Consider the following 24,518-nt stretch of genomic DNA (forward strand, 5'->3'; position numbering starts at 1 on the left):
GTGCTGGTGCATTGTTGTTATGGAAGAGGGCTTTTTCTTGCACAGCTCTGTCTTTAAACAGTCCAATAACGATGAATAATATGCACCTGTAATAGTTTTACCCTTTTCCAGATAGTGTATGAGGATTATCCCTTGTGAATACCAAACAGTCGCCATAACCTTTCTGGCCAAAGGAATGGTCTTCCTTTTTTGGTGCAGATTCTCCCTTGGTAACCCATTGTTAAGATTGTTGTTTGGTCTCAGGAGTGTAGTGATGTATCCACATTTCATCCACAGCGATGAAATGACACAAAGTCCTGCGGATTCTTCCTGAACAGCTGCTAACCAGCCTTGCAGCACTTCACTCGATTCCGGTTTTGGTCAAGTGTGAGCAGTCACAGAACCCATCCTGTGGATAGCTTTCCCATATCCAAATGTTTATGCAAAATATTATGTACCTGTTCATTTGAGATGCCCACAGCACTAGCAATCTCACACACCTTAGCTATTCTGTCATTCATTACCATATCATGGATTTTATCAATGACTTCAGGAGTCATAACCTCCACAGGGCGTCCAGAACATTCAGCATCACTTGTGCCCATATGGCCACTCCAAAAATTGTTAAACCACTTATAAACTGTTCCAATCGAAGGTGTGGAGTCGCTGTAATGTTTATCAAGCTTCTCTTTAGTCTGCTGAGGCGTTTTGCCTTTCATAAAGTGATGTTTAATCATCACACGAAATTCCATTTTTCAACAATCACTGGACTTCCTTGATTCACATGAATGCCAAACACAAAGAAATAGACCAATATGGCTGAAATTGTGTTTGTTGTTTCCGAAGATGCTACTAATAAGTATGGCGCCATCTCTAGGACTCTGCAATAACTTTTCAAACGCCCCTCCCCCCCCCCCCCCCCCAGCCCGTAACAGAGGCAACAGAGGCAATAGGGCATAAGCATTAGGTATGAAGTCAGTAAATAATATTTGTAGTGTGAGGTTTCGTTGGCCTCATTACAGTCTTAAGACATCCAAAAAACCCAGGAAACTGAAAAGCTAGCCCAAGGATCTCCAGATGAATCTTTATGCTCTGAAGTCACAGTCATGAAGACTCAACACTGCTACCAACACCACCATGAAATGGAGCAATTCAAATTAAAGGAGGCTTTGAATTAAGAGTATCTAGAAAGTGATTTGTAGTTTAAATTCCCACCTTACAACCAAAGAACAGACCTAGACTACAAATTTGGGTACATTTTCATCGTAGTGCCAGTATTTCTTTTTTAGAAGTATTGCCACGTGTGTACTTTGGAGTCTGTCTTTATTAAAATATAAATGTGCGCCTGTAGTTCTTACCTTTATTATTGTGCTTCCCATTCATTGCCGTATTTGAAAGGACAGACTGTTTTAAGTTGATAATATTTTAGAACTCACGTGTTTGAGGCAAAGCAAATGGGAGGAGTTAGCTTCTTTTGGGAACAATTTGAATTGGACTTCCACATTCAGCTTTAGACTTACAGTTATGGAAAAACCTCAAACTTAAGCTGGAACCAAAGACACCAGAATTTTTAGGTGTGTGACAATATTACCCAATAATGAAATACCAAATATGAATGATGATTTATAAACTTTCTTAACACTCAATATTTAGGCCTACCCGCTGCTGTTCCTTTCAGTGTAATGTCTTAATGTATGGGGTTGAGTCAGCTGTGATTGCAACAGTTACTTCCCTAACCATTGTTCAGTCCGGCCACATACTAAAATTGACAGTTTGCAAGTGAGATCTAATCATAGCATGTAGAATTACTTTGCACCATGTGAGCCCAGTGCTCAGATCATTCTCTTTTTTGGCTTTGTTAGAAAAGAGGAAATCCCCAATTTTCTATATAAAGGTATTACTGAGCGATGCAATGAACCACTAGGGAAGCATATTTTGCCCTACACCCCAGTTAACAGAACACACTGTGCTGAATAGACAACTCACCGGCAATGTCCCACATCTGCAGGCGGATTATGGTGTTTGAGTCCCAGTTGAGGACTTTGAGCGCGAAGTCGACGCCGATGGTGGCGCGGTAGTGCTGCGAGAAGAACTGGTGCACATAACGCTTGATGATGGACGTCTTGCCCGTGCCCAGCTCACCGATCACCAGGATCTTGTACAAATGCTCGCGCTTCTCAGGCAGCTGCTGCGCCTGCAACACGAAATGGGTCAACAGTCAGCTCAAATCCTTATAATAAAGACATTTAGACTACCTGCTTAGCAGCCATTTGAGAAACTTCTAGTTTCAGTAATAATTGGGTTCATAGAACAAATGAATTTCTGACAGGTCTCCTGGCGTAATTTGTAGTTTTCCTTTTAGTTTACTGTTACTGCTGTTACCGTGCCTGAAATACGTGGACTATGTATTTAAATGTTTAACGTATGTATTGTGTTTCGTATTAGTGCTATTCTCAGAAAGGAATGTGTTTTAAATCAAATTAACGAAAGGTGGAAAGAACCAGAATGAGATTTTCACTCTGCAGTGTAGTGTGCGCTGATATGAAACTTCCTGGCAGATTAAAGCTGTGTGCCGCACCGAGACTCGAACTCGGGACCTTTGCCTTTCTCGGGCAAGTAGATTAGATTAATACTTGTTCCATAGATCATGAATACGACACTTCTTAATGATGTGGAACGTGTCAGGCTAATAAAAGATGTCTCTACAAGATATTACATTACACAAAATATTGCACGACACTAACGTTTAAGTTTTTTCCCCCCTTAGTTTATACCTAAAAATTCAGCCAATGAGTAGGAGTTGTCATCTAGAAATACTCTTAATTTATTTTTAAATGTTGGTTGGCTATCTGTCAGGCTTTTGATGCTGTTTGGTAGATGACGAAAGACTTTTGTGGCAGCATAATTTACCCCTTTCTGTGCCAAAGTCAGATTTAACCCTGCATAGTGAAGATCATCCTTTCTCCTGGTGTTATAGCTATGCACACTGCTATTACTTTTGAACTGGGTTGGATTATTTACAACAAATTTCATAAGTGAATATATATATACACTGTGAGGATCCCTAGATCCTTAAATAGATGTCTGCAGATGACTGTGGGTGGGCTCCAGCAATTACTCTGATTACACGTTTTTGAGCAATGAATACTTTTCTACTCAACGATGAATTACCCCAGAATATGATGTCATACGAAAGCAGTGAATGAAAGTAGGCGTAGTAAGCTAATTTACTGAGATTATCACAAAAATTTGCAATAACCTTAATAGCATAAGTAGCTGAACTCAAACGTTTCAGCAGACCAATATGTTGCTTCCAGTTTAACTTCTCATCAATTGACACCCAAAAATTTTGAAAATTCTACCTTAGCTACAGACTTCTGTTCGAAGTCTATGTTTATTACTGGAGTTGTGCCATTTACTACACAGAACTGTATATACTGTGTTTTATCAAAATTTTATCAAAATTTAAAGAGTCCTTCTGCTGAGAACCACTTAATTTTGTGAAAAACCATTTATAATTACACCACTTAGTTCTTAGTTTTTTGATGTTATTACTATACTTGTATCATCAGCAAAAAGAACTTTGCATCTTCATCAATGTGGAATGGTAAGTCAATGTATATCAAGAACAGTAAAGGACCTAAGACCGAACCCTGTGGGACCCCATACTTTATAGCCGCCGCCCCCCCCCCCCCCCCCTCCAGTTTGAGGAATCAGCTCTACCAAGGTGGACAGAAGGCAGTCTAGAGTAGTGGCATCAGCTTTTATGGGCATTCAACTTACAAAAATGTGAATTATAACGACTCGAGGGATGACAAAAAGGTGTAGAAGTGAAACAAAGAATGTGAGTCAAAGTGGTTAAAGTGAGATGTCGAAAGCAGTTCTTGAGCATAGATGAGGGGATTTGTAAGCTATTAATGACTTAAGAATTGACTTTTTCGCTAAATCACTGAGGAATGAATGATTACTGAAGTGATTTTTGTGAAAGCATAGCACTTCTCATTTATGTGTCTTCTGCCCAATAAAGGATCATGCTCCTACAATTATGTACCGTGGGTTAATATCGAATATGCAAGGTCAGAGACTGCAAATAAATTGAAAATTTTAGTCCCATTTCGAAGTTACTTCAGCTACTGTTCTGAATATGTACTTTTCAGGTAAGATGTGTAATTCAAACCAGTTTCTCGCACAAGTGAATCATTTTAGTATATATCCGTATAAAATCAAGTGAGGCGCCACACTATCTTAGCAAAATCAATGGAAGCAGAGATTGCACCATCTCTCCCATGGAGGCGAAAGTCGATAGCTATTTCCAAAGTTCGAAACTTGGCATGAGAACGCCAGTGACGTCACAGTACAGCGTCACCACTGTAGACCATGTCGGTATAAATGCGTTGAAACCATGGACGTCTGAGAAGGGAATTAATACGTCACGAACTTTAAACCCTCGTCTGTCGTCTTATGTAGCCCAAAGCATTAGGTTCACCTCATACATCCCTAGTTCACCACAGATACATCTCTGGGATATCACACTGACGTGCCCATGCCCTGTTTCGCCCGTTGGGGATATGTATCGGCTTATGTGACCGTATCCCAGATACAAACTTCTATCGTGTGGAGCCTTAATTGTTTCATTGAAAATAACTTGCGTCTCTTCAAGTATAGTAATCGATCCGACTGTAATTAACGTTAAAGGAATCACGTTCATTCATAAGCGAAGCCATTCAAGGAATATTTTCTTTTGAATACATGAATTATGGCTGAGCTGGTTACTTTTATTCTATACCATCTTTCATCGGCTTCCAAACCGCAAATGCTCCAACATCCGAGCCAAGTGCATCGACGGTCTCGTCCCCACACAACGAACGTATAAACGCGCAAACGAAGTTGAACTGAGCGTTGGCTGATGGGAGCGGCTGTAGATGGAAAATGCCTTTGCAGTGGCTCCCATCAGCCACCGCGTCGAGTGTCAACTGTTTGCGCGTACAATACATGACCACGCAGATTGATGGTGCAGAATCTCATTCCCTAAATTCCTCCCGCCACTATTTGTTGTTCACATTCCTCCTCCTCCACGCCCTTTCTAAAAAGTTCCTAGCTAGACTAGCCGGATACAGTGATCACGTGTGAACGAGTTGGGTGTAAGAATGTGTGTCCTGTGCTTCCTATCTGAGTAAGACTGGCCGAAAACTTATGTGAACACTCATTTTGTCGTGCTTGGTTGCCTCTGCGTGAGAGCAGCAGTCTAAACGCTTCACGGTATACTTATTCTGTTAAAGTTTGTTGTAAATAATCTACTGCACTTCAACGAGAATATTTGAGTGTGATATGGACTTCCATACTTTCAAATCAAAGAGATTCAAAAGTCTAATGAAGCAGATGATCAAAATAGACGTACATTCCGATTGCGGTATGTTTGGTTAGTCCTGAAAACAAAGTTATTGGCGAGAAATATTCTGGGGAAAGAAGCAAACGGGATACTGTTTGAGAGATAGGCCTATATGTTATCCAGGTTAAGCTATCAGTACTAAATAAATTACCGACAGTTTAAAGCAAAATTTCCATTTTACAAGATCTAAGCGTTTGAGACCACTCCCTGTATCACATTTATAGTATTGCATAGTGCTAGAACATCTTTAAATAATTTTATCTTTTGACCCTGTAAACTTATTACTGGTCACACAAAGTTAAGGTTTGGAAGTGAGAAGACGTAAACTACAGTGGAACGAATGCACTGAAACTAATAAAGCAAGATTTCTATTCTGCATGCCTCTATGCTGTTCTGTTTCTGACATTTCAGTCATCGTTCACTTTGTTGGCACGCACAAGGTACGGTAGCCTGCCTTGCGGCTTCGTTTGTTATCGATACAAATACAGTAAATGTGTAACTAAATGGGTTATGAAAGGATACTTTTCAGATTATTTCCTTCTCCTGATTATTTGAAATTTATCAACAAGAAACAAGTGACATTAAAAATCCCAAATGTGTGTCACTACAGCAAATACGCATATAAGAACAGAGGAAAGTTCTAAATCGCCTTCCTGACAATGTTATTCATGTAGGCATTATAATTTTTAGTTTTTAACACATCTGTTGCGTGTGTATGACAAGCAATGAACAAGACGCAATCGTAAACAGTCTACTAATGTTTGGGCCTGTTTAAAACTGCAGCAGGCCCACCCACTATGGCTTCAAAACTTACACCGTAGACTTATAGCGCCATCTTCCTGTTATTGCCTCCACTGCTGAAACTAACGTTTTTGGGCTACGTAACGTTGCGGACGTCGGCTTCAAGTTTGTGACGTAGTGCCGACTCTTACCTCCATGCATAGTTCAGTCTTAATTTGCTCGCTATCTTTTCACAGTTGGTAGCTAAAAGAAGAGATTTTGGAATCAGTGAAATTTATTGACATGCAATTTCAATTTTAGTTATTACGAACTATCATTTTGTCTAAGTGTTCACTGTTGTGTATACGCGTGAAATTTGTATCTGAGTTGTGAACGTAATTTTGCTTTAGAAGTTAACTAATGGGCGAACATTAGTAATGAAATAAATTAGGATTCGACATCGTACTGTTAAGAAGTGCTTGTGATCTTTCAGGAATGTCGCCGCTTTTAGCCAAAGTGAAAACATTTTTCCGAGCGGTAGCTGCGACGGTGAATACGTATCTCTGAACACCTGCGTCAGTATGTTATATGTTTTTATAAGTACATAGACCTGTTTATTTCTACCATGGTTTACATCCGTTTACAGCTTGAACATTTAGCTATTTTTCGACAATCACCATTTCTGCCCATGCATTTTTGTAGACGCTGTGGCAGTTTTGTATGTCCATGTCATACCAGCTCGCCGCCATGCTGTTCAGTAAGTTATGAACCTCTTCTTTCACCTCGTCGTTTGAGCTGAATCCCTTTCCGGCCAAATGTTCTTTTAACCTAAGGAACAGGTGATTTTTTTTGGTGGGGTTTAAGGACGCTCAATTACTGAGGTCATTAGCGCCAAGTCACCATTGTTAGAGCACACGGAATCTAGTAAAACTCAAGGTGAGGGGGGGGGGGACACCAGAAAGACCTGACAAAGATGCCGATAAAAGAAGTAAAAAGGTTAGATGTCTTTGGAAAAGCCAGTCAAAGTTATAAAACGCTGAATACGAGCAGCTGCTCGAGTGTCATCAGCTAAAATATCCGGTAAAGTAGATGGGAGGGACAGGACAACACGAGATTGACTAAAGCGGGGACACGACAATAAAACATGGCGCACTGTTAATGCCCGACCACAAGGGCACTGCGGGGCTGGGTCACCGGAGAGCAGGTAGCGGTGGCTAAACCGGCAATGCCCAATCCGCAACCTGGTCAGAAGGACCTCCTCTCGCCGAGATGGTCGGGAGGAGGTTGTCCAAGCAGTTGGGAGCGGTTTTACTGCCCGGAGCTTGTTTCCTTGGAGGGATGACCAAGCATCCCACCACAATGACAAGCCTCTTACAAACATCCCCACGAACGTCAGATGACGGGACACAATGGAAGGCTGACCGAGGCAGGAGGACTGCAGCCTTAGCTGCAGCATCCGCAGCCTCATTCCCAGGCACTCCTACATGTCCAGGAACCCACAGAAAGCTGACAGGAGAACCATTATCAGCGAAAGAATGGAGGGACTACTGTATCCGTTGAATCAAGGGATGGACTGAATAGGGAGCTCCAAGGCTCTGAAGAGCACTGAGTGAGTCAGAGCAGAGTACATACGATTAATGGCGGTGGCGGCGGGCATACTGAACGGCCTGATGGAGAGCAAGAAGCTCGGCCGTGAAGCTCGAACATTGGTTGAGGAGCCGGTATTTAAAGGTGGCGGCCCCGACGACAAAGGCACAGCCGAGACCATCGTCAGTTTTGGAGCCATCGGTGTAAATAAAGGTGTGACCGGCAAGTCGAGCACGAAGTTCGACAAACCGTGAGCAATACACTGCAGCCGGAGTACCCTCCTTCGGGAGTGAGCTGAGGTCGAGATAAATATGAACCGGAGCCTGGAGCCAAGGTGGTGTCGGGCTCTCACCCTCTCTGAAGGTGGTAGGGAGGGCAAAATCCAATTGTCGAAGCAGGCGACGGAAGCGGACTCTGGGGGGCAGCAGGGCAGACACATACAACCCGTACTGATGGTCGAGAGAATCGGCGAAGGACTGGTAAGAGGGGTGGTCGGGCATAGACAACAGCCGGCAGGCATACCGACACAGCAGTACGTCGCGCCAGTAGGTCAATGGTAACTCGGCAGCTTCAGCATAAAGACTCTCGACAGGACTAGTGTAGAAGGCTCCGGTCGCAAGACGTATCCCCGATGGCGGATGGAGTTGAGACGGTGTAAGAGGGATGGCCGAGCAGACGAGTAGACGAAGCTCCCATAATCCAGCTTCGATCGGACTATGGACCGATACAAGCCAAGCAGGACAGTGCGATCCGCTCCCCAAGATGAACCACTAAGAACTCTGAGGACATTAAGGGAACGTGTACAACGGGCTGCCAAATAAGAGACATGCGGAGACCAACACAGTTTCCTGTCCAACGTGAGCCCTAGAAACTTAATTGTTTCCACGAATAGGGGAACAATGGGACCGAGATGTAAGGATGGCGGAAGGAACGCTTTATATCGCCAAAAGTTGATACAAACCGTCTTCTCTTCAGAGAACCGGAAGCCATTTGCCACGCTCCATGAGTATAGGCTGTCTAGACAACGCTGAAGGCAGCGCTCCAGGAGGCATGTTCTCTGGGCACTGCAGTAGATCGCGAAGTCATCGACAAAGAGAGAGCCTGAGACATTAGGTGGAATGCAATCCATAATTGGATTGATCGCGATGGCAAAAAGGGCTACGCTCAAGACGGAGCCCTCCGTTCTCCTGGAGGAAGACGTCGGACAATACGGAACCCACACGTACACTAAACTTTCGATCCGTTAAAAAGGAATCAATAAAAAGGGGTAGGCGACCGCGTAGGCCCCACCTGTGCATAGTGCAGAGGATACCTCCTCTCCAACAGGTATCATAAGCCTTCTCCAAATCGAAGAACACGGCTACCATTTGGTGCCTTCGCAAAAAGTTGTTCATGATGAATGTCGACAAGGTCACAAGGTGGTCAACAGCGGAGCGGCGGCAACGAAAGCCGCATTGGACATTGGTAAGCAGCCGTCGAGATTCAAGAATCCAAACTAACCAAGCATGAACCATGCGCTCCATCACCTTACCGACAGCTTGTAAGAGAAATGGGGCGGTAACTAGAAGGAAGGTGTCTATCCTTCCCGGGTTTGGGTTTAGGAACAACGACTGCGTCACGCCAACGCATGGGGACCTGACCTTCGGTCCAGATGCAATTGTAGGTACGAAGAAGGGTGCTTTTGCCCGCCAGAGAAAGGTGTGCCAGCATCTGAACGTGAATGGCATCTGGCCCCGGAGCAGAGGACTGGGACAGTGCAAGCGCACGTTCAAGTTCCCGCATAGTAAAGGGGGCATTATAAATTTCCAGATTCAGCGAGTGGAAGGAAGTTCGCCGAGCCTCTACTGCCTCTTTCCTGGGAAGGAAGGCAGGGTGGTAATGAGCGGAGCTTGAAACCCCCGCGAAAAACCGGCCGAAGGCGTTGGAGACAGCCACAGGATCAACGAGGACCTCATTACCGGAGGTCAGGCCAGGTACCGAGGCCTTAATGCCCGACAGCCGGCGCAGGCCACCCTATACAACAGCAGAGGGAGTAAAACTGTTAAAGGAGCTGGTGAAAGAGGCCCAACAAGCTTTTTTGCTGTCTTTGATGACTCTACGGCATTGCGCTCTGAGTCGTTTGTATCAAATACAATTCGCCAACGTAGGATGGCGGCGAAAGGCGCGTAAAGCACGTCGAGCACGGATAGCGTCTCTGCAAGCACCGTTCCACCAGGGGACGGAAACGCAACGTGAAGAAGAGGTAGTACGAGGAATGGAATGTTCGGCAGCATTGATGATAACAGCCGTGAGGTATTCGACCTGACTGTCACAACTGAGAAAATCGTGGTCCGGAAAGATCGCCAGGGAGGAGTAAGGTCCCCAGTCATCTTTCAGTATGTTCCAGCTCGAAGGACGTGGGGATGGGGTGTGGTGCAGGAGACGAATGACACAGGGGAAGTGGTCGCTCGAATAGGTGTCAGAAAGGACATACCACTCGAACCGACAGGCAAGAGTGGTAGAACAGATCGAGAGGTCCAAGTGGAAGTAGGTATGAATAGAGTCCGAGAGGAAAGTCAGGGCGCCAGTATTGAGGCAGACAAGATTGAGATGGTTGAAGACATCCGTCAAGAGTGAGCATCTTTGACAGGATGCACGAGAACCCCAGAGGGGATGATGGGCATTGAAGTCGCCAAACAATAAAAACGGCGGGGGAACTGAACGATCAGGTGCATCATGTCAGCCCGACTAACAGCAGATGATGATGGAGAGTAGATGGTACAAACTGAAGAAGTAAAAGCAGAAAGAGTAATACGGACAGCTATTGCTTGGAGTGGGGTGGTCAATGGGATGGGATGGTAATAGACATCGTCCCCAACGAGCAACATGACCCCACCATGAGCTGGGATACCGTGCACAGGGGTGAGGTCATACCGCTCCAAGGTATAGTGGGTAAAGGCAATATGGTCAGTCAGGCGCAACTTTGTTTCCTGGAGACCAAGGACGAGCGGACAGTGCAGGAAGAGGAGCAGTTGTAATTCCTCCCGATTAGATCGAATACCTCTTATGTTCCAATGTAAAAAGGCCATCGCTAGTCAAAAAAGAGGGGGAACGAGACGGGGGAAGAGCTGGTCACCTCGACGGCCGAGGAGGGCCAGGTTTCGAGGGAACAACGCTACAACCGGCGGGAGGTGGATCCTGTTCCATCGAGTCTTCGCCAGCTGCGGCCGCTGTCCCTGGTTGTGTAGGAGGGGCAGCATCATTTGCCGACGAGAGGCCAGCTGAGCGCCTGGCAGCAGAGCGTCCCGGCGAAACTGAGGACGGCCGGGAGCAGCGACTCACGGATGGAGCTTCAGACGAAACGCGCTGGGGTGGGGAGGGGGATAGAGACTACTTCTTGGAGGCCTCCTTGAAAGTCCGAGGAGGCACAGGGATGGTGGGCTGGACCCGAAGAAGGTCCTCACGCGCGGGGTACGTTTTGGAACGCCGGACCTCAGAAGCTGGGGTCCGGAACATTTCCCCGATGGACGCCTGAGAAGAGGATCGCTTCTCAGGTGGCGTGGGGGGAGGGGGAGGAGGAGGAGGAGGAGGAGGAGGAGGAGGAGGAGGAGGAGGAGGAGGAGGAGGAGGAGGAGGAGGAGGAGGAAGGGTGGCCCCTGGGGCAGAGGGGGTGGGGGCCACAGGGGAGGAGGATTTGGGAGGCGGAGGCAGAGACCCCGGATGGGGGGAGGAGGTGGTGGGGGGGGACATGATAGGGGTGAGGATACCGTGGAAGGAGTGGACACAACTGAAGCAAACGAAGTGGTCAACGGCACGGGATGGAGGCGGTCATACTTCTTCCTGGCCTCAGAATAAGAGAACCGATCCAAAGTTTTGAGTGCTTGTATCTTCTTCTCCTTCTGATATGCGGGGCAGTCTGAGGATCTAGGCGAGTGGATGCCAGGACAATTAACGCACTGAGGTGGTGGGGTGCATGTATGTTCCTCACGAAGAGGACGTCCACAATCGCCACAAAGGGGCTCAGCCTCACACCGTGACGACATGTGCCCAAAGCGCAAACACCGAAAACAGCGCATAGGAGGCGGGACGTAAGGTCGCACGTCGCACCGGTAGCACATCACCTTTACCTTCTCCGGGAGAACGTCCCCCTCGAAGGTGAGGATAAAGGCCCCGGTGTCGATGCGACGGTCTTTGGGGCCGCGCTGGACTCGCCGGACGAAATGCACGCCTCGGCGCTCCAGGTTGGCCCTGAGCTCCTCATCAGATTGTAGCAGGAGGTCACGATGAAAAATAACCCCCTGTGTCCTATTTAGTGCCAGATGCGGGACAATGGACACTGGGATGTCCCCTAGGCGGTCGCACGCCTGGAGCGCCACCGACTGTGTGGCGGAGGTGGTCTTGATAAGAACGGACCCTGAACGCATCTTGCTGAGAGCCTCGATTTCCCCGAAGATGTCCTCAATGTACTGAACAAAGAACATGGGCTTGGAAGTGGCGAACGTCCCCCCATCAGTTCGAGAACAGACCAAATAGCGGGGGAAGTACTTCGCCCCAAGCTGGCGGGCCTGTCCCTCCTCCCAGGGAGTGGCCAAGGGGGAAAGGGCAGGAGAACCAGAACTAGAAACAGTACCTTTTCTTTGGAAAGACTCGGCCGCAGAGCGACCTGATACGTGTTGACTTTTCATCTGCAAAACGTCCGCCCCGATACCACCCACTCCGACCAGGGGCTCTCCCCACGGGCGCCACCCAGCCTCAGCAAGGGCCACCTGGCAGGATGACCATTGCCGGGAGTCCTGATGTCCCAAGGAGACGGGCATCTGCTCCTTGGCCTACGTGGGGAGGGTGCAGCTCAGGTATCGGCAGTACGATCCCTGTGTTGTCAGGGGGCTATAACCTAGAGGGTACATGACGACCCCACCACAACGGGCTGGCTGCCGTGCTGGATTTCTGGTGCCATGGTAAGTCCACCATGATCGTAGGTGCAGATGGGGACGCACTATGGGCGTAACTTGTACAACCCATCAGGCGTTTAGGGCCAATTTGAGGAATAGTGGGTATGGCTACAACGCCGGTACAATGCTGATTGCCAAGGTTTTAGTGCACTGAGGACCAGTGGTACACCACGTAAGGCGTCCTTCCCCAAAAGGCTCGTACTTCTGTAGAATTTTGAAAAATGGAGGTCAAACCCCAAGGGGGCCATCACATGGAAGGCCGAAATGGTTGAAACTCCTTTTAGTCGCCTCTTACGACAGGCAGGAATACCTCGGGCCTATTCTTACCCCGGACCCGCAGGGGGGAAGGAACAGGTGATAGTCACTGGGCGCCAACTCAGGACTGTAGGGTGAGTGGGTGATTATGTCCCACTGAAACTGTTGTAGGAAAGCAACGGTTTGCCGAGCTATGTGTGGGCGAGCGTTATGGACAATGTGTACGCCCTTGCTTAACATTCCTATTCTCCGGTTCTGAATTGCCCGTTTGAGTTTTCAGAGTCTCACAATACCTGTCCGTGTTAATTGAGGTCCCAGTGGGCATAAAGTCTACCAACAATATCCCTTTCCAATCCCAAAGAACAGTTGTCATGGCTTTACCGGAAGATTGCCAACACGCTACACCACTAAAGAAAATTTGACATCCAACTCACCATGCACTTCGGTCAATTGGCGATGGATTTCAATCGGCGCAGTGCGCTTTGCGTTCAAAAACCGAATAACTGAGCGCAATTCGCACTTGGTAACATCCAACGAAAGCTCCATTCTCAAACAGCTGCCAAGCTAAGACTGAGCGCCTCAACGCGGCGTGCGCATGTTTACAGGCAGCGCGTGAAGCACTCTTCATAATCGTGTGACCAACTGCCACACAGTTCTGTACTTATAAAAAAATAGGAAACCTTTCTTTTGGGACACAGACAGACAAACAGACAGACAAAATGATTGTGATAAGTGCTTATCGTGTTTATAGACTCCAAATGTAAACATTTTTAAAGCCAACTTCACAGCTGGAGGACATGGAAGAGTCGTTAGTGTTATGGCACGATTTTCATTTTTGACTTTTGTGAATAACACATTTAAAATTGCATTTTCACTTATTACTGATAAAATCGCCATTTCAAGCACCACTGTCGAAAACTGTGGAGTGACTTGTGAACTAACCTGACCTCGACTGAAGATTTTCTGGAATAAATTCGAACGGCCAAAAGTGAGTTCTGTAATCTAATAAAGTTTATTTTGTAGGCCCTCTGAGTATTTTGCAGGCTGACACTGTTTACAGACGTTTCACACAATGCCATAGAAACTGTACAGCTGAGGCTTTTACGAATGAAAATACAGCGGTGTTAAGCAATGTCGTATCCGTGCGAAAGATTATCGTCCCTTGCAACAGATACTAAGTATTTTAACATCCCACCGCAGCCTTCACTCTTAACGACTACTTACGAGCCTTCACTCTGACAACAGGTAGTTTTGACGCCCCGGTAGACACTAACCTGGATGAAAGCCAATAACAGCAGCATGTAAGCACTCTTAGAAATGATTTGGAAACATTTCAGTATCAAATGCTTAAAATTTAATTTGTCTATATCAGAAATCCAACGTACGAGTGTTAAACGACTTGTCAGACACCGTGAATGAAGTTGATAAGGCTATTACCAGTTCTTTTTAGAAACTTACCTTTTTTCCAGTTTATTAGAAATGAAGTTAAAAATTTCGTCACCAACGAAGAAAATTACCAGAAATTTTTATATGGACACTATTCATCTTCATTCAGCGTGACCAGTTCTAAGATGGTGCATGTCGTGACCATTATGATTTTACTGGAGTATTCGGAAGCCCATTTTATTTAATCTAGTCGATATGTAACAGATGATACCAAGTGAAAAATTCTCGTGCAATGATAAAAGTGCTGCTTCCATTGGAAACCGTACGTCTCCCACACCTCGAGAAGTAGCAGTATCAGGAAGCTAAATTCAGAGGCATAAAAGTCTACTGCCATTCCTGCTGCTTTAGAATACACAATCGGCTGAGTAGCTCGTTCGAGAACTAAAATATTTCGCTTTCAACGACTTAAAATTGTCTATTCTTTAAGTTTAGACATATTTAAAGTAGTACTATCTACGTAAGTTATTGCAAATTTCAACTGACAATATTCAAGCAAGAATAATCTTCAGTGAACCATTAATTCCAATAATTTGGTACTGAAAGTTGTCAGCAATGTTTGATCATCCCTCAAATATGCTTTCTAGACATCTGTGTCGTTTACGAAGTGTCACGAAATTCTTGTCTCAGAAAGCTGTCAGTGTTAAACTGAGAAGCTTTATTTCTCAGTATAGCTGCCTTTACGTCCGCCGTGGGAGAAACTGGTTGCAAATACCGACACTGACTCCATCATATTCAGGTTACAACAAAGTAATTTATTTCCACAATAGATCTGAGCAGGCCAGGAAAAGCTGAGTAATTGTCCTAAAAGTGTTTCCTTTTTAAACTGAATTAATCTTAAGTTTTTCCGATCAATTTTCTTGGTAACATTTGAGCGTAGCACCACGTTAGTAGCACATGTTTTACATGGTGTGATAAAAGGATAGGGAGCACAATTTTGAAATTTAATTGCCAGATTCGAGAAACTGAAATCTGGAAACGAAAGATTGTTCGAATAACTGTTAAGGAACTCGAATCTTAAGTGGTTCACACACATTTCGCCTACCCCTCTTGCGCAGCCAGTCCCAAAAATGGCACGTATTCTGTACACAGCGTGTTAGTGCATAATTCTGTGACTGTTGCTGTCTCAGATTGGAGCCGTTTGCAGATGTCTGGGAACAAGTATCAGCTAGTCAGTTACAACATGACAATTGACTGCATTAAACCATCAGTACAGAGTACGAACACTTTGCCATGTTTTAGTTAATTCGTGCATTTCACGAATGCTGTTTTCACCAGGCGTACATGTAACGCAAGTTACATATTCATTACAAGACACTTTTTCAAAATGGAACTAGTGTGATATTTTCTGGGTATCTTCACAAATATGACCATTAAAAAGCTAAGGTAATTGGCGTGATCCGAGATGGATGGCTGCACTCTTAACAGCGCCGCAATCCTTTTGATTATCATATCCAATGTTTTTCCAGCTCAACTCAGGGGTTACTTTAATGTCAATGACGTAGTTTGTGCGCATACTATGGACTGCTGGACGAGCAGCAGCTCAGTTCATTAGCAAGAGCTGTAATTTTAACGAAGTATACCGAGGAGAGCAGCACAGGTGAATAAATTATTCTCTGACGCGAATCTTTAAGGAAGCCACAGCTGCTTATGTGCCACTGGCTCCAAATCTTAGACAACGCAACTGTCACTCCACCTCATGGCATATTGGACTAACTAGTCTTACCCAATGAAATTTTAAGCTTGAATGGCAGTGTACGTTTCAGGTCGAAAACTACGTTGGATCCTTACCGGCTCCACCCTTGTTCCACAGGTTGAAGGTAATTTCATCGTTTTTATCATTTGTTTTGTTGCCGAAGCAGAATTATTTCCAAATAGAGGTATGGAAACAGTTGTTTGAACATATCCTCATTTTGAGAAAGCTCCCACTTATTTCACAGATATCCCCTTCAAAGACGTATTCACTTGTTTCATCGCCTTCAGCAACGTGTCGCCTCAGAACGAGTTTAGCAGCAGCCTTCCTTAGATGGTATCGCGATCCTGTCAGCTTTGTTTAACAAATCTGAGCGTTTTCTGGCTGATACCTCTTACCGGACAGAGAAAGCTATTATATTCTAGCTCCTAGATAATGGCCAAGACATTTCCTTTAGTGCGAAATTACACTCAATACCGTTCTGTAACAGTTTAGACAATCACCGTTCCCCATTGCTTTCCAACTTTCAATTCCGATATTCGTGCAGAAAAATTTGTTAAGCGTGCAGGTAATGATTGAGCCAGGTGTGTTACTGCACGACACCGTGAAACCTTGTTCTCTCGGCACTTTATAACATTCCACTAGATGGAAGATTTGTTATGAGAGAAATATAGTTTTAGTTTGTATGTTAGAAACTTCTGAGCGTTTCAGCAGTTAGTGTTTAAGTGGATACTTTTGGACAAAAGTTTACGACCATCCACTGACTTCATTTTTAGTTTTATCGTGGCTCCGTAGCTATTTTTCTTTACCAGTAATCAAAATTGAACTAGATCGTTAATGTCAGCTGAAGTTTAACAAGTACCAATTTGGCAGGATCTGCGCGTGGCATCCTTGTTTTAGTTTTTCCTCAGTGTCATTCTACGTTTAGTACTCGTAACAAAACAGACGCAGTGCGCACTCCAACGTGTGTAAAAATTCTTACCCAATCTCTTTAACGTCTGTCTTCCCATTATTCCCACGTGGTACCTAGTGAAATTCCGGTATCTTAACGATGTGTAGAAGAAACTAATTACAATTAAAACAGCTACAAATCCGCCTTCACTGTTGATGTACGCGGGATTTCTCCCCATTACCGCTGTCTATAGGAGTCCTAAACGTAGATTCGCTTCATAACCGACTTTTAAGAAACGAGCACAATGCGATGAAGGAACGAACTTCCGAGGCATGTAGAACGTGAAGACGACCTAAGTATGGGCGTGGTGCCACGTAAATCGTTGAAAGTAATATCACCAATACCTGACGTGATACCGTTACATTCTGTGTAGCTGTGACAGTTGAAATTTCTAAGCAACTGACAGAAGTGGAAAGACATTGCAGCTTCTATTCCGGCCAGTTTCGAAACTGGCTAATTCCAGAGAACAGGGCAAATCCGAAGAGTTCATTCGGAACGGAGGCACTTTCTTTGCATGAGTAAATTTAGCAGTGTGTGTTGCAACAGTATAAGCAAGCAGAAAGTGTATTTTCGACCTATCCAGTATCACCTGCCTGTAATCTCATCCTGTGAATAAAGTTTTCCCTTGCAGTGTACAACCAACGAAATGAGTCCTTACATCCTGTCACTGAATCAGTGCTTACTTTTGATTTGGTATGTCAGTTCAGTCTACGTGCAAAATACCATTTTAACATGGAATAATATAGCACGACAGCTTTGATTTAGATTGTCTGAAAATCTAACAGTTTTCTACACGAATGTTATGCTGTAATGATATCGGCAAATACTAGTTGTTGCTCACTTTCCGATTAAGTTTTAGATCACGTTAAATTAGTCCGGCCAATTCTTATACACGTGTAGCGTACTTTAAAACTGCAAGCAGGTTACTTTTTCTATGTAATCTTTAAATTCACTTCCCTCTTTACCTACACCAGCGATGTGATAGGGAGAGCTTATGGTGTCAAAGGATAGATAATCGTTTGCACGTAGCATCCGCTAATGCACAAAACAATTAGCAGCACTTTAATTGCTTCCAAATGAAACGTTTGCTACGTTTGTACGTAGTCACCTTAGGGAAAGGTTTCCTGACTTCAATAAAGTTCTAGGAAATTTGTTTTCTAATGTGGAAATAGTCACGATTTGCATAACGAGAGTTCTTCTTAGTTCTCTTTTGTGTTGCTACTGAAAATACAATAAAAATGCAGCTCAAATGCAAGCAGTATTGCAGGATGATGGAATGCTGACGGGTTTCTGTATTTTATTTAATGTCACGGATTGTAGCCAGCATCATGAATTAAAATTTACCACAAGAAATTCAGGAATTAACGTAATACTGTGCCTTTTCAATATTAATATGTTTTATCTTTGTTGTCAGGAATAGCAGAGCTAACCTACAGCAGTTAGATTTTCGTAGCACACACTGAACATATCGTATGTTCGATTACCACAACTCATGCGTAATTTATCTGTAGACTATTTTCCCTATCGAGCCTAGCTTCACAATATGAAAAACCATTAATATTCAAAGAATGTACTACATATGACCTACGTTTCGAGGTTGGTTGCTCTAACGCCAGAACCCTACTGATAGTGAGCAGTCCTAGGGTATGCTTACAGCCAAGTACCTGGAGTATGAAAGGTTAATTTCGTGTCTTAACCATTAGTCCAGAATGTTTCAATCTTCGTCATTCCCAGAATTCCTTGTATTACGTAACATTTGCGACTGAATCGTTGGTCATGCCATCTGAAACCGTGCGAATACTGGGCTTTCCAAATACCAACTTGTTAAGGACGTGTCGTCAGTTTGTATTTTCAGGGAAAACGGCTTCCCCTGAAATCAACAGGCTTTGGCAACAACGTTTTCACTGTTACACCCGTCTAGTATAGAGGCTTGTATTAACGGACAGATGGGCTACAGTGCAGCCAATTATTTCTGTAGAAAAGTAGATTCTTACAAAGAAAAAGCAGCTAGCCACTTAAAAATTGCTATTTATTTCCACAAATAGCGCCATTACCTTTTCGAACCGACAGGTCATCGTCAAACGTCTGTTAACGGCTATTTATTGTTCACATTAAGTATCAAATGTAATCTGAACGTCTACCCTTCTACGGTAACAATTTAGTTTGCATATATTTAAAAAATAGCTCAAAACAGATGAATACACGTAATTTCACTATCAAAAAATTTACAATGATTGATTTGAAAATTGGTGACGTGGGAAACGTGTTCCACGAACCTAATTAGAGCCATTCACGTTTTGATGTGATTCTAGGATTTTCTGAGTTAAATTGTTAATTTTAGATTTTATCAGGATGGAAACTACGGAAAAAATTAACGAATCAGTATCTGAACATTTACTCTCCTGTCACTGGAAAAACAAATCTCATGTTTTTACCATAATATTTGAAAACTGGTTTGACATACCACACGAATTATTTGTACATTTCATAAAGTTTTCTGTGGCCTTTGAGTCCCGTTTCACACAAATTATGTACAAACGATAAGAATTAATGAGGTGAGTAGTAATTTTTCCAAACCAATGATGTACGAGTATAAGTAAACTTACTTAAGACATTCTTGGAACGAAGAAGATGGTGATTTGATGTGATTTTATTGGAAGACGCGGTATGCCATCTATAGATACATGCCGCCCCATTTGATCGCTCAGAGAATCGTCTGCAGGCTTGTTCTCCAAGTCCCGAAAGCATCTCGCAACATGTTAGCACTGGACATATGCGTTGGGCCGTCTATATTACTTTCGTGGCGAAGTGTGTCCCATCAACCAAGAAATGGTTGATACCCATCTGAAGAGGGGTCCTGTCTCTCCGAAACCGGTAACGGCACTATTTAGGTAAATAAATAGCACTTAATATTGATTATTTTGTTTTTCTTTGCAGGAGTCAACTTTTTTGTACACATCCACGGTCTCAAAACTTAAGTTTTCGGAAACATTACGTTAGCGCTGAGGAGTAATTGTTGAGCAATCCTATCGGTCAGAAGCTATGGGGCAAGGAAGCCACTGCTCAGGTACAACCTCTGTTCACAATTTGGTCCTAGGTCACAGTAACGAATGCATGATCATCGCCATTGAACGGTCCACTCCATGGGCAGCCTGACCAAGTTTGTATCTAAAGGCTTTTCCCTTACGTCTAAGAATGGTGTGTCAAGAGGACAGGCATTTATAATAGAACGCTGGGTTGGGTCCATAGGGCTGCATAGTGAAGTGAAGGAAACTTGTCTCATGTTTTGGGAATTCTGTGGTATTAAAAGTGAGGGTGAACGAGTGGTTCAATCACATTGCCATCCGCCTTTTTCATAATATTCTGCCCATCCACAACGTCTTCTTGGGCCCATTCAACTGTCATCAGGCCTTTGGGGATGTGCCGGTTCCTGCATGTCAACACCTTTACTATAGTTTAATGTGGTTTGGAGCTCAGTCTCAGTTGTGTATTCCCAAGGGTTTTGGCGTTGTGCAGGTTTGTCACTTGTTAGGAACTTCAGATTTTCACCTGTGTCCTATTTCATAACCGGTTAATGAGGTTTTGAAATATCTAATCTCCTATAAAGCCTTTTCCTTATAACCAACCAGAAAACATTCTGACCAGCAGCATGCATGGTTACTAAAGATACTAGACTACTTATGTATCCCTGAGACTAGACGACTGGTTACAGGAGTCTAGTGATTCGGTGTTGACACCTATCAATGGCCCATCCATTCCACTGGGAGGTGGAAGAGTAAACTTAGGATCCATCTCAGTCCCATGAGCAGCTAGGGACATTAAAGTTCAGCCAGACAAAGCCGCATGTAACTAAGCCAGCCTTGTAAAACTGAGGTGTGGTATGTTCCTTGGGGCAGCTCACTAACGACTGTTCCACCTCAACAGCCATGCATCTCGTCAGTGCATGGAACACCATGAGATTGAGGTGTTTATTTGAGAATTTTTACCTTCCTCACGATCCAGGTCGTCAAGCACAGCCTATTCCCTGTGACAACATCGACTGCCACGGCATACAGTGGTCGTTTAGGCGTGCCCAGAGAGCAACAAGGAACTGGTGGTGCCAACCAGTCCCCAGCTCAGGAACTCAGCTCGCCAAGCCCGTACGCGGCAAATTAATGCTGAACCCCTGAGGGAAGAAATTTTTCACACCGTAGGACTGATCCTCGTTGTCTGTACTCAAGGATTGATGTCTGTGGCTCCCAGGAAGATGTCCGTCCAATGTGACATTTCATCTCCGCGTTCCCACTTCATCATCTGATTGTGTGTCTGATCACGCTGTCTGGACTAACTGGGTACATCGCAGCTCTAACCATTTCAAGAGTATGTGCTTCCGTGGTTAAATTTATAATCAACCCAGTTGGGAGGCTGAAAAATTATGTAAAATCAAGTTTTATACCGGTCACCATCTGCAGTGTATATAACTGAACACTGACAGTGTCCAGAGGCAGGAATCCGCGCTGAATATGGAGAAGCAGGACGTGCCGGGTCGATGCACGAGCGCTGCAGTAAATCCGTGGGCGCTCCGGACGGCGGCGCCGAAGGCCAGGGCAGCTGAAGCGGCACGCGAACCCGTCGTGGCTGGCACCGCAGCGTGCACGCCCCACACAGCCAGCCGGCGCTCTGCGGCACCTGCCGGCCCGCGGTGCTAAGAGCACGCCACGCTACGGCGCCGTCTGTTCCTCAACCGTGACTGACAAGGGGAGCCCACAACGTTTGGAACGCAGATTTACTGTAAACTTCGTACACTTAGTACTCCATCAGGACAACAAAAATGTGTCAGCAGTTGCGCGTACTTCTCAAGCGTTACTGAGAAAATCTCAACTTCGGTTGTAAATATACAGGGTGTTACAAAAACGTACGGCCAAACTCTCAGGAAACATTCCTCAGACACAAAGAAAAAAAATGTTTTGTGGACGTGTCCGGAAACGCTTACTTTCCATGTTAGAGCTCATTTTATTACTTCTCTTCAAATCACATTAATCATGGAATGGAAACACACAGCAACAGAACGTACCAGCGTGACTTCAAACACTGTTACAGGAAATGTTCAAAATGTCCTCCGTTAGCGAGGATACATGCATCCACCCTCCGTCGCATGGAATCCCTGATGCGCTGATGCAGCCCTGGAGAATGGCGTATTTTATCACAGCCGTCCACAATACAAGCACGAAGAGTCTGCATTTGGCACCGGGGCTGCGTAGACAAGAGCTTTCAAATGCTCCCATAAATGAAAGTCAAGAGGGTTGAGGTCAGGAGAGCGTGGAGGCCATGGAATTGGTCCGCCTCTACCAATCCATCGCTCACCGAATCTGTTGTTGAGAAGCGTACGAACACTTCGACTGGAATGTGCAGGAGCTCCAGCGTGCATGAACCACATGTTCTGTCGTACTTGTAAAAGCACATGTTCTAGCAACACAGGTAGAGTATCCCGTATGAAATCATGATAACGCGCTCCATTGAGCGTAGGTGGAAGAACATTGAGCCCAATCAAGACGACAATGCCTGCACAAACGTTCACAAAATGTGTGTTGTTGACGTGATTGCACAATTGCGTATACATTCTCGTCAGCCCACACATGTTGATTGTGCAAATTTACAATTTGATCACGTTGGAATGAAGCCTCATCCGTAAAGAGAACATTTGCACTGAAATGAGGATTGACATTGTTGGCTAAACCATTCGCAGAAGTGTACCCGTGGAGGCCAGTCAGCTGCTGATAGTGCCTGCACACGCTGTACATGGTACAGAAACAACTGGTTCTCCCGTGGCACTCTCCATACAGTGAAGTGGTCAACGTTACCTTGCTCAGCAGCATCTTCTCTGACGCTGACGTTAAGGTTATCGTCAACTGCACGAAGAATTGACTCGTCCATTGCAGGTGTCCTCGTCGTTCTATGTCTTCCCCAGTCGCGAGTCATAGGCTGGAATGTTCCGTGCTCCCTAAGACGCCGATCAATTGCCTCGATCGTCTTCCTGTCGGAACACCTTCGTTCTGGAAATCTGTCTCGATGCAAACGTACCGCGCCACGGCTATTGCCCCGTGCTAATCCATACATCAAATGGGCATCTGCCAACCCCGCATTTGTAAACATTGCACTGACTGCAAAACCACGTTTGTGATGAACACTAACCTGTTGATGCTACGTACTGATGTGCTTGATGCTAGTACTGTAGAGCAATGAGTCTCATGTCAATACAAGCACCGGAGTCAACATTACTTTCCTTCAATTGGGCCAACTGGCGGTGAATCGAGGAAGTACAGTACATACTGACGAAACAAATATGAGCTCTAACATGGAAATTAAGCGTTTCCAGACATGTCCACATAACATTTTCTTTGTGTGTGAGGAATGTTTCCTGAAAGTTTGGCCGTACCTTTTTGTAACACCCTGTTTACATCTGTGCGTGGCCATTTTTACCATGAAGCGGCGGCGGCAGCCGAGTGGTTAGCGTTCAAGCCCCGTAATTACTGGATCGAGTCCCGTTCGTCTGTTTATTTTCAGTCATAAACGACCTAACGCATAAAGTGATACTGAAACTGTATGCTTGTCCGTGTCTTCAAAATTGTTCGTATTTAATCGAAAGAGAAATTGCTTCTCAGAAGACGCTATTAAAATACACTCTATACTGCATAACCAATTATCAGCGCCGATTTTTAAGGAAATACTGCGTTATACATGGTTTGCTTCCAAATTATGGTCTGAAAGATGTTTTTGAAAATGTTACCGGGGTTTGTTTTTCCACGGAAAACCTCAAAAAACCTTGCGTATGCGGAAACATAGCATTTATTCAATGCAGCTGGTGCCGTTTAACTTTATGTTTTCCATGTTTTACGAAAAATTCCATCCCGTAACTTTCACTCGTAATGTCGAAAGCGACCATTAATTTTACATCTTTCGAAAGCCGTCTGTGCCGGTCAAAACTGAGGTAACAAGTCGTTTCGGGCTCCTTCCACGTATAAGGGATTTCTCAAATCACGGAGCATACATTTTCAGTATCACTTTATGCGTTAGGTCGTTTTATAGTCTATAGTTATGAATATAATATATTATTTCTGATAATTATTAGACTGCCAAATAACATTGTAAATTTAATAAAAGTTCACCCGATTACACGTGTTTTTCCATTATATCAATTGTAATATAAACAGTAAAGAAAATGACTTGAAAATGAAAAACAGATGAAAGGCACTCGATCCAGTGATTACGGGGCTTGAACGCTAACCACTCGGTTGCCGCCGCTTCATGGTAGGAATGGCCACGCACATATTTGACGACCGAAATTATCTTGCGGTTTTCTCAGTAACGCTTGAGAAGAACGCGCTACTGCTTACACATTTTATTGTCCTCATGGAGTACCTACGAGTGTACGAAGTTGCAAGTAAATCCGCGTTCCAAACGTCGTGGCCTCCCCTTGTGAGTTCGTGTCGAATAATGTGGGCAGAACGCAACGGCTGGGGTTCTCGCACGAAACGGAAAGTACGTGCAATTGCAAGCATGTATTTTGTCTTTGACAAGTCGAACATAATC

General features: G+C 44.6%; 1 protein-coding gene across 1 annotated transcript in view; it reads right to left on the minus strand.

The window, feature by feature from the left end:
- Positions 1–24,518, minus strand: part of LOC124787473 (fibrous sheath CABYR-binding protein-like) — an 86,381-nt gene that overhangs the window by 10,837 nt on the left and 51,026 nt on the right. The window contains exon 2 of the mRNA XM_047254342.1: positions 1,966–2,173. Within this exon, the coding sequence (XP_047110298.1) occupies positions 1,966–2,173 (208 nt within the window). The remainder of the gene's footprint in view (positions 1–1,965; positions 2,174–24,518) is intronic.

This window comes from Schistocerca piceifrons, chromosome 1 (assembly GCF_021461385.2).
Source record: "Schistocerca piceifrons isolate TAMUIC-IGC-003096 chromosome 1, iqSchPice1.1, whole genome shotgun sequence".
Classification (NCBI taxonomy): Eukaryota; Metazoa; Arthropoda; class Insecta; order Orthoptera; family Acrididae; genus Schistocerca; species Schistocerca piceifrons.